Here is an 11020-nt window from a genome sequence, read left to right as displayed (position 1 = left end):
TACTAGAGCTACCGACCACATCAACGGTGGCCTTGACAAGTTGTCAATAAGAAAAAGTACCATGGGAAAGATGAAGTCCTATTGCCAAATGGATCAGGTTTGTCAATTCTTCACCCAGATTATTCTCATACTTCTATTGCTTCTCGACCTCTTCAAATGTCCAATATTCTGCATGTTCCCAACATTATTAGAACTTTCCATCTGTTCATCGTTTCTTCATAGGTAATAATGTTTTCTTTGAATTTCACCCTGACTATTTTCTTGTAAAGATCGAGTCACGAAGAACCTTCTTCTTCAAGGCAAATGTGAATGAGGATTATATCCTTTGTTAGTGCCTTTTCAGCAATGCCTTGAAGAAGAAAGCTTTCACGAGTGTCAAGGCTCCTCAAAACCATGCTCTTCATGAAAATAATCTTCACGTTGTTTCTAATAATGACAATTCCACTGTCTGTAATTCTTGTCAACAAGCTTAGAGTCATCAACTTCCTTTCTCTCCTTCAAGTAATATTTCCTTTTCTCCACTTAAGTTTGTGCTCACTAATGTATGCCTTAACCTCAGTAGGAGGAAACAAATATTATGTCAGTTTTATGGATGATTTCAGCAAATTCACTTGAAAATATATTGGCTTAAGTATAAATCTAATATTGCTCAAGTTTTCATTCAGTTTCAAAAGAATGTTGAAAGGTTGCTTGAGAAGACAAACTTATGTGTTCAGTCTGACTGGGGTGGGGAATATCAAACTTTTCATAAAAGTTTTTAGAAAAATAGTATAAATTCTAAAAACTAAAAAACACTATAAAATTCTAAATTTAAAACCCTAAATTCTTAAACTCAAATATTATAAAACCCTATTTTCAAAAATTCTAAAACCCTAAATTCTAATTATTATACAGCTTAAAGTTTAGATTTAGGATTTAAATAATGAAAAGAATGAAAGTTTTTTATTAAAAAAAATGAAAGAGGAAAATAAAGTAAATGCTGATCTAAATGCAACTAAACACCAGTGTAGAACTTTTATTAAAAAATTGAGAAACTGTACTTTTGTTTTTCAAATTATACCCAAAATTCAATTTGATCTCTAAAATTAGGTTCAAATTATTACTCCACCAATTTTACTGAGTTCACTTTCTTGTCAATATATATATCTAGGGAACCAGTCATATAGGGGCGTCCTTAGATTTTAAGTCCAGGGGTTGATAAGAATATTAAATCATATCGAAACAATCAAGACATACCAAATTATGCGGAACAATCAAGGAATGAATCAATGCAAATCAAATCATGTGGAGATGGTTAAGGGCTAAATCATATAAAATCATATGGAGAAGGTTAAGGGCCAAATCAAGGGAATATTCAATCTCTACAATTAAATTATATGTTTCCTATTATTTGTAATTTGTTTCCTTACTCTATGTTTTGTAATATGAATATATTCACGTCAAACTCTAATGAAAGAGGCGAGCCTTTCCTCAACTCTCTCTGCTTCATAGTTCTATAGGGACGCCCTACAACAACCATTAAATCATCATCTAATGGTTGTTGTTTTATTATAAATATAATACAGTGCCGGGGTTTGCATCGCTAACTCTAGTATCGGGCTACCTAGATTCATTTTTTGGAGACGTCCCTAGAAAACGAATTGTCATATATATATATATATATATTTAGACATATTTATATGCATACCGATATAAAAGTTCATACTTGTATATATATCCTTATAAAAATTTATACTTATATTTACAACAAAAAATATTTTCATATATAACCTGATTAAAGTTTATACTTCTATATACAACCCTATGAAAGTAAACTCTTAGATATATGACCTTATGAAATATCATATAGCCAAATATACGTCCCTATAAAAGTGTAATTTTTTTTATCTCCACCGCTACTAAACCTATATATAATCATAGTTACACTAGCTAAACAAATGCATATGAAATTATACATATTTGCACATATTCCTCACAAAAGTCAGATTGTCTTTATACACTGAAAATCATATTTATAAATAGACACTTTATACATGAATATATGCATATGTGATTTTCATGGGTGCATACATAAAAATTTTTATGTGTATAAAATAATGCAATTTATGAGGATATAAATGAAAATATTGCTTTTATAATGCTGTGTACACAAATGCAAACTTTGATATAAGTTTTCATGAAAATATGAAATTTTATTATTTGTTGAAAGAATTTGAATGAAAGTCTTTTTCTTTCTGTCTCATTCAGCCATGCTAAGAGTACATATATATCATTCCAAGAATTTGCTTCCTAGAATCACTCCTCACCCAAAAATAACTCCTAAAATTATTCTCCTAATATCAATCACAAAACCTCCTATATTTACATGATATACTTCGTATATTTACATAAATCTCCCATAATATTACAAGATCCCAATACTGACCCTCAAGTTGGCGCATGTAGGTCACAAATGCCCACCTTGCCAAGAAATACCTTAAATTGCCGTTTGCCAAGGCCTTCTGTCAATATGTCTGTAAGTTGATGAGTCGTCCGAACATATGATGTAGTAATATTGCCCCGTTGAAGTTCATCTTGAACAAAATGACAATCAACTTCTATGTGCTTCGTTCTTTCATGAAATACAAGATTAGCGGCTATATGTATAGCTGCTTGACTATCACAAAATATCTGCATAGGTTCTTTATGTACGACCCCCAATGAATGCAACAATCTTTTCAACCATTCTAATTCACAAGTAGTCATCGCTAGTGATCGATATTCTGCCTCAGCTAAGGAATGTGACATAGTGTGTTGCTTTTTCGTCTTCCACGAGATGGGTGAGTTACCCACCAAGACTATGTAACCCATCAAAGATCGTCGTGTTAAAGGGCAATTTGCCCAATTGGAATCACAATATGCAAAGACACTCAAGTCACTTTTTGAACTAAGAAATATACCCTGTCCAGGATTGGCTTTCAGATAGCGAACCACTCGAAGAACTGCTTCCCAATGATCTTGTCTTGGTGTTTGCATAAACTAAGCCAAGATATGAACAAAATAACTCAATTTAGGGTGAGTTATGGTTAAACAAATGAGTCTTCCAACCAATTGCCTATACTTCTCTGGTTCATCAAGAAATGGTACTTCAGCTAATACAAGTTGATGATTCTGCTCTATAGGAAATCCAACCAGCTTCGACCCCAACAACCCTGTTTCTGTGAGTATGTCAAGAGCGAATTTCCTTTGGCACAATAATATTCCTTTTGATCCACATGCAACCTATATTCCAAGAAAATATTTTAGTGACCCCAAGTCTTTCATATGAAAACCATCACTGAGATATTCCTTGAACTTTGTTATTGCCTTTGAGTCATTTCCTGCAATAACCAAGTCATCTGCATATACAAGTATGTGCAGATGAACACCTTTTTTTAGTATAATTAAACAAAGAATAATCCGAATATGATTGAGTGAATCCATAATTTATCAAGGCTATCTCTAGTTTAGAGAACCAACATCTTGGTACCTGTCTCAATCCATAGAGGGATTTGTTAAGCTTACACACTTTGTCTTGGGATGCTGTGAAACCTGGGGGCAATTTCATATACACCTCCTCTTTTAAGTCACTGTGTAAGAATGCATTGTGTACATCCATTTGATGTAGTTCCCACCCTTGCACTACTGCCACTGCCAAGAGAGTTCGTACAGTCACCATCTTAGCAACAGGAGTGAAAGTCTCGTTGCAATCAACTCCTTCTACTTGTCGGTTCCCCAATATTACCAAGCGGGCTTTATGTCTCTCCACAGTCCCATCGGAATTAAACTTTATTTTGTACACCCATTTGCACCCGATTGCTTTTTTTTTTTTCTTGTGGCAATGTTACCAACATCCATGTATCATTATTCTCCAACGCCTCGATCTCCTTTTGCATAGCTTCTCTCCACCTTGCATCTTTTACTGCTTCTGAGTAACATGTGGGCTCAATTTTTGTTGTTACTGCAGCCAAGAAAATCTGGTGTTTTGTAGAGAATTTTTTCATGTCACAAAGTTAGCTATGGAATAAGGAGTACCTGAGGTCTTTGACGGAGAAGGAAGAAATGCAAAGGGGTCTTTCATGCAGTGAGCGGTATGCATCACATAGTCCTTGAACTTGACGGATGGTTGTCTATGTCGTTGTCCCCTTTCAAATTTTGCTTGCTCTTCTTCATTTTTTTCTTTTATGTTGGCTCCTTCAATTATTTGCCCATCTTGCAATGCTGTAGTCTCCACATTTTGAATGACCACAAGTCTTTCATTTCTCCTTTCCATGTCATACTCCTCACTCTCCCTTTCTACATCACTCCCAGGATGAGAACTTTGTGTCACATCACTCACCCTATTTTCCACACCATGTGCATTCAAGTGGACCCTTTGAAAGTCTTCTTCCTCATTCCCAACGCCATTATGCAAATCCACCTCACCAAATTGCCAATTATTAGGAGATGTTGTCCCCCCAAAATCACTCCCATCTTTGATTTCATTATCTTGTTTCAAACAATTTCACATCACGAGATACAAAATATTCCTTATTTTCAATATCATAAAGACGCCATCCCTTCTTTCCAAATGGATATCCGACAAAAATACATTTCCTACTTCTCTCTCCAAATTTATCTTTGTCATGTGACCGACGATATGCAAAACACAAACATCCAAACACCTTCAACAAATTAAATTGAGGGAGATTTCCAAACAATATTTCGTACGGAGTTTTACCATCAAGCATTTGAGGGGGTGTCCTATTTATCAAGTATCCAGTTGTCAATACACACTCCCCCCAGAATTCTATTTGCAAATTTACTTGAAACTTTTGGGCCCTGGCTACATTCAATATGTGTCTGTGTTTTCTTTCAACCCAGCCATTTTGATGAGGTGTTTCGACACATGAGGTTTGCCGAACAATTCCATTCTCCGAAAAATAAGTTCTCGTGGAATCAAGTTCACTACCATTGTCACATTGAATTATTTTTACTTGTTTTCCAAATTGTCTCACAACCATCACACAAAAAATTTTCACAATTTGAGGCAGTTTAGATTTTTCAAGAAGCAAATAAATCTATACTGCCCGTCACCATAAGACGCAGGAACTCGATAGGGTCCCCATAAATCACAATGAATCAGTTCAAAACAATCACATGCTTTATTGTTACTGTCAACAAACATCTCTCTAGTTTGCTTTGCTCTAAAACAAACATCACACGCTTTGGTAATGCTACTACTTTCATTATTCTGAACTTTAGGAACAAACTTCAAAACATGATTTGAAGGATGACCGACCTTTGGTGCCACAAATCATGAGCTTCCATTGCCTTAGCCTTATTTGCTTGCTCTATTCTCATCGCTCGGAAAAGATGGACCCCTTCACATTGCTCACCCACTCCAATCAAAGTCCTCGAAAGTCGATCCTATATCACTCATAACTTATCAGAACAAGTGACAATGCAATTTAATTGTTTCACCAACTGAGCAACAGAATTAAGTGTGCAATTCATGCTTGGCACAAATAAAACATCATTCAATTAAATATTTCTCCCTAGACACATGGACCCCCTTTTCACAGCTATTGCATATTCCCCATTTGGCATTCCCACCAAACAAGGTGAAATCTTCTTCACATCATTCAACAAAGAGATATCTCCAGTCATGTGCTGTGAAGCCCCTATATCCAGCAACCAGTCATATGTCTTACCCATGAGTTTCTCCGTTGCGCCTGGCTTGTGAGTGTTCAAATAATTCATAAGAGTTGTCCATTGCTCACCACTGAGGTCAGGAAATCCACTTTTGCCAGCATCAGTTACATTGTTTTGCTGTTGTGCTTCAATGTAACTCACTTGCGCTGCATTAGCTCTAGCTCGACCACGTCCCTGTCCTATGGCTCCTGCACCTCCCCATCCACGTCTTGCTCCTTTTCCTCCTCCACGAGGTCTATCTCCCCACCATTCAAGATACCCTATCAATTGAAAATACTCCTTGGGATCATGCCCAATTCGACCACAGTGATTGCATATTCCTGTCTTCTCCTTCCCTCTAATTACTGCTACTCTTGAGATTTGACCAGTTTGTGCAGCAAATGCAATCGCGTACGTACACTCCTTCCTTGTTCTCGCAATATCACAATGTCTTTCTTCTTGTATGATCATGGAGTATACTCGCATTAGACTCGGCAATGGATCCATACTCAATATATTTGAACACACAATCCCATACACCGCATCATCTAGCCCCATCAAAAACTGATGAATTCTCTCATTTTCTTGCCTCTTGACCAATTCAGCTGTGATGTTGTATCTGCACCCACTGTAGCTACATGTGGGAATCGGCTCGTAATTCACAAGTTCATCCCACATCTTCTTAAGGCGTCCGTAGTACAAGACTACGGTTTGTCCTCGTTGTTTACAGTTTTCAAGATCTGATTTTATTTGTTGTATTCTTGGTCCGTTTCCTATCAAAAATCTTTGTTTCAATTCTTCCCATAGGTCTCCTGCATTCTCCCCATATGCTACGGTAGAATGCAAGCTTGGCTAAATTGTGTTCAATATCCAAGCAACTTGTAAAGCATTGACGCTAAACCAGTCTTCAAGGTCAGCTTTATCTGTGGGCTTATCGATCTTCCCATCGATAAAACCCAACTTCTTCTTCGCTCTAAGGGCATTCCGAATACCCTTTGCCCATTCTTCATAATTTTCTCCTTTCAACTACACCTGAGTAATCACCACTCCGGGATTATCTTGGCTGCCGATGTAATATGGTGATCGAGGATCGGGCGACTTCAATTTGTTTTGTTCGTATTTCTCTTTACTCTCATCTTCTCCTGCCATGGCAACCTTGTGGCTCTGGTACCATGAAAGAATTTGAATGAAATTCTTTTTCTTTTTGTCTCATTCAGCCATGCTAAGAATACATATATATCATTCTAAGAATTTGCTTCCTAAAATCACTCCTCACCCAAAAATAACTCCTAAAATTATTCTCCTAACATCAATCACAAAGCCTCCTATATTTACATGATATACTTTCTATATTTACAAAAATCTCCCATAATATTACAAGATCCCAATATTTTTCTAATTGTCACAATATAAATATGCGGGTAAATATGCCTTGAAAAGTAGAAATATAAAATAGTATTAGAAAAAAGATGCAAATAAGAACCTCCCGTAAATTTTAAAACAAAATAAAATAAGCTCTTTGTATACACATACGTGCCAAAATGAAATTCAAAGGTGTGAATTGTAAACAATTAATTTTTGAAAAATATGTATATGAACTTTAATGAGAGTGTATTTGCAAATATGAATGTCTATACAGATAGATGTGTAAATATAAAGTTGTTTAGTTGCACATGTAAATATGTCTGAATAAAAACTAAGAAAACAAGGGCTAGCTTGGAGTCCCCCGCTGCTACCGCCTCAGCTATCGAAATAATTAATATTATTATTATAATTAAATTAATGAAATACATGATAACATTAGTCACAAGACTAAAATTTGTTGATTCTTTAGGCAATAGCGGTTTTGGGTTGGCTTAACTAAAACTCTAAAGGGGCTTTTGGTTTGCGGTAATGTGAAAACATTACCGGGAATCTAGTGGTAATGTGTTCAGATTATCATATTTGATTACTTTAGCAGTGGTAATGTTGATGATAATGTGAAATTATCAAAAGTGAAATATTACCAAATAAGGTGGTAATGTAATTACCATCAAAATAGGTATTCATCCAGATTACCAAGTTGGTTGTAATATGTAATGTTTTTTTTTTCCAATTATGCCCCACTCATTTAATCTAATTCCTTATTGTGAAAAAAATAATTTTTGATATTATAATTTAATTATTTATTTATCTAAATACTTTAAATTAAAATTTTCAAAATTTTATATATAGGGGTATTTTGGTAAATACAAAGATATTTTAAAAAATTGTAAAAAAATAATTTTTAATATTATAATTTAATTATTTATTTATCTAAATACTTAAAATTATATTTTTTCAAAATTTTATATTTAGGGTAATTTGCTAAATACAAAGTTATTTTAAAATTTTGTAAAACAATATTTTTTTTAATATTATAATTTAATTATTTATTTATCTAAATACTTTAAATTCTATTTTTCAAAATTTTATATGTAAGGATATTTTAGTAAATTTGACATATTACTCAGGTGATTATCATGACTAACCAAAAATGGTAATTAAAGATTACGAATAATATAAATTCTCAACCAATCATGGTAATATCACATTACCGCAACATTTCCGGGCATATAACATTCTCGATCACAATATCATTATTGCGAACCAAACAGACCCTAAGTTCATTACTGAGAATTATGTTGTCATTGCAAATGGAAACACCAGTTTTTTTGGTTTTGAAGGATGATCAATGAGCATTTTAAGTCCATGATAAAATGTAATTACATTCCACAAACCAAATTTTACATAATTCTTTCAAGTCTAATGTTCCAGGCCATTTCATATTAGAATTCTATATATAACTCTATGGAGTAAATAATATGGTCGACCCCAAAATCACTTAACCCTCATTCTCTTACCATACCAATTAAATGCAGTCCAGTTTTGTAATATTTTACATTAATTAGTGTCAGAGATATCCTAATTTTTGTCATCCCATACAAGGAAAACCAAGGAAAACCTTCAAATTAGATAATATGTTTATCTATAAACTCTTTAGTGTACATAATACAGCAATCTTGAACAATGAATGGCACCCTTCCGTTGCAACAGATCAGCAGAAATAAGATTAATTACAACCATCACATGAACCATATCACATTCTCTCCATAAATAATGAAGGTGTTAGTTATCGAACTTGCTGTTGTTTACTTGAAGCTTATAGACATGGTTGAATAGAACAACAGTAAGCCACCAATTAGAACTTCGCAAGGAACAATTAGAAAAAGGTGAAGCCTTGCATTTGGTCCAAATAATTCTCAAACTTCTTTGAAAATAAAAGTCTCATCAAATTCATGCAGCATGAATTGCCACAATGGATGCAAACTGTGTCACCGCAAGAATAATATTGAAAGCTTCCATGGTCCTCTGCAAAAGCACGCCACACAACAATGTGAATATATAACATGGTTTATATTTGAGTCTTTTTACTTGCCTCCTGATTAATTTTTCAAATGTTACTTTCCAATTTCTTCTTTTTAATATATATATATATATATAATTTGGGAAAATATTTTAATTAAATAACTTTGGTTAAAAATAATTTTTTACCCCGTTATTATTTAATTAAAATTACTTTTGTAATGGGTGTCATTACATAGTAAATATACATAGCTGATTTTAATAATTAAATCATAGGCTTTTTTAATTAAAAAATAAAAAGATGTAGAAATGATTTTACTGAATAAATCATCCGGTTTTTAAATTAAAATAAAACTTTCTTTTATATTTTAAGTCTATTATTTAAGGACATACATCACCAAACTGATTTTATAGAAAAAATGGTAAAAACAAAAGTAATTTCAATGGTAGTTAAAACATCACCAACTAAATTAAAGTTGAAAAAAATAATATCTGAGATGAAAATAAGTTCCCTTTTTGTTAGAGGGAGGATGCAAGGGAAAAGCTATATAATTATATATATATATATATATATATATATCTAAGTAAGCACGCATTAATTATTAGTGTTTGATTGAGGGAGAAGGATTAAAACTCACCAAACGTGCATTTCTCCCTTCAAGAGCAATCTCCTTAATAGCCAAACTGCTAGTCAAAATCATAACTTTAGGTTTAAGACTTATGATATATATATTCATACAAGTCCAGCTTTGAGATTCAGATTATGGCATGCTCGAATACTAACCTAGCAGAAAGCAGAGTGAGAACCCATGCAGTAAAACCTGAAGACCGAGCAGCCGGAAGCCAGCCATGATCAGAACCCCAAGGAAGCATCTTAGATAACCCTGCAATAGAAGATGCAGCACCAACAACTCCAGATATCAATGAAAATATAACAAAGAAACCAGTGGCACCATTTCCCATGGGGAAGTACACCGGTGAGTAGTCTCTCGGTGGCACCACCCCTCTATCTGCGTACCAAAGCATCATGAATAAATACATAAGCATAGGTCTCTCATCCTATCTACATCTTTTAATAGATTAGTACTATATGTATGATGATATTTTATGAATTGAGAATAAATGTTTATGATAAAACTGACCTACCTATGAAATAGTCATTTTGGACGGAATAATTTAGGGCCCATCCTCCAATACAAGCAAGAATGAGGGATATGCAGAAGTTGAGGAGGAGGAGCAATATGACACAGTTCTGAGATGGACTGCTGGCCATGGAATGTTAATCGAGTTTCTTGATTATTTCCTTTTAAGTTTGTGGTTAGGTACAGAGATTTGGTTGGGGTTTGGAAGGAGGATTAAGAGAAGGGTTTACTTCTAATAGAGTCGTTTTTCTAAAGATAATTAGGAGGACATGGGCAATAAAGGAGGATGCAGCTTGCAGTGTAGGCAAAGTAGAGAATGGTTTTGTGTTTGGGCAATCCTCAAAATTAGTTAAAGGTTTATTGTGTGAGTGGGTCCAATACTCACTACAATGCTTGGCGCCAAGAATTCTATTTTTTTTTCTAAATCAATTAACTAAAATGTTAATTGTGAATCAGAGATTTTTCTATGTGGAGGTCAAAGCCGAGGAAAATATAAAACACCTGTTTCAATTCTATATTTGCATAAAAGAAAATAATTATTTAATGTAATTTGGAGAAGAAAAAAAAAAGACTCCGTGGCATCATTTTCCCTTGATATTTGCCCCTTGTATGATACCACTAGATAAATGTAGGAATCTACTACAGTATTTGACACATAAAATACATTTTGCTTGCGTCTTCTGAAGCCAGTTGAATTCTTACTATAAGGTGACTATTCTTTTTTGTTGTTTTGTTGACTTTATCTTGTTAATGACCTAAAAGTTTTTTAGGAATTAATCTAAAATACCATCTAGTTACTACTG

At 33.9% G+C, this 11020-nt stretch overlaps 1 protein-coding gene and 1 long non-coding RNA gene across 2 annotated transcripts; both read right to left on the bottom strand.

The window, feature by feature from the left end:
• Window positions 1–3327: 3327 nt before the first annotated feature.
• Window positions 3328–4168, bottom strand: LOC120260517. The gene is made up of 3 exons (XR_005536422.1): window positions 4054–4168; window positions 3509–3979; window positions 3328–3377 (listed from the first exon to the last, which is right to left on the bottom strand). It is a non-coding gene; the product is annotated as an uncharacterized LOC120260517 (long non-coding RNA).
• Window positions 4169–8718: 4550 nt separating this feature from the next.
• On the bottom strand, window positions 8719–10482 carry LOC120262144 (membrane protein PM19L-like). Its single transcript, XM_039270209.1, has 4 exons — window positions 10222–10482; window positions 9860–10085; window positions 9714–9759; window positions 8719–9081 (listed from the first exon to the last, which is right to left on the bottom strand). The coding sequence occupies exons 1-4, from the start codon at window positions 10346–10348 to the stop codon at window positions 9007–9009; spliced, it is 474 nt and encodes a 157-aa protein (XP_039126143.1). The 5' UTR covers window positions 10349–10482; the 3' UTR covers window positions 8719–9006.
• Window positions 10483–11020: the final 538 nt, after the last annotated feature.

Source organism: Dioscorea cayenensis, chromosome 5 (genome assembly GCF_009730915.1).
Source record: "Dioscorea cayenensis subsp. rotundata cultivar TDr96_F1 chromosome 5, TDr96_F1_v2_PseudoChromosome.rev07_lg8_w22 25.fasta, whole genome shotgun sequence".
Lineage (NCBI taxonomy): Eukaryota > Viridiplantae > Streptophyta > Magnoliopsida > Dioscoreales > Dioscoreaceae > Dioscorea > Dioscorea cayenensis.
Note: the sequence above shows the minus strand (reverse complement) of the source record. Positions and strands in the feature narration are given on the sequence as shown.

What these genes read in the sequence shown, in the direction of transcription:
- LOC120262144 (XM_039270209.1), bottom strand. Translation starts at nt 10,348, where the DNA reads ATGGCCAGCAGTCCATCTCAGAACTGTGTCATATTGCTCCTCCTCCTC. An exon ending in CCAAAATGACTATTTCATAG is followed by an intron (nt 10,086 to 10,221) that starts GTAGGTCAGTTT and finishes TTTGGTACGCAG; the next exon opens with ATAGAGGGGTGGTGCCACCG. An exon ending in CTCACTCTGCTTTCTGCTAG is followed by an intron (nt 9,760 to 9,859) that starts GTTAGTATTCGA and finishes TTTGACTAGCAG; the next exon opens with TTTGGCTATTAAGGAGATTG.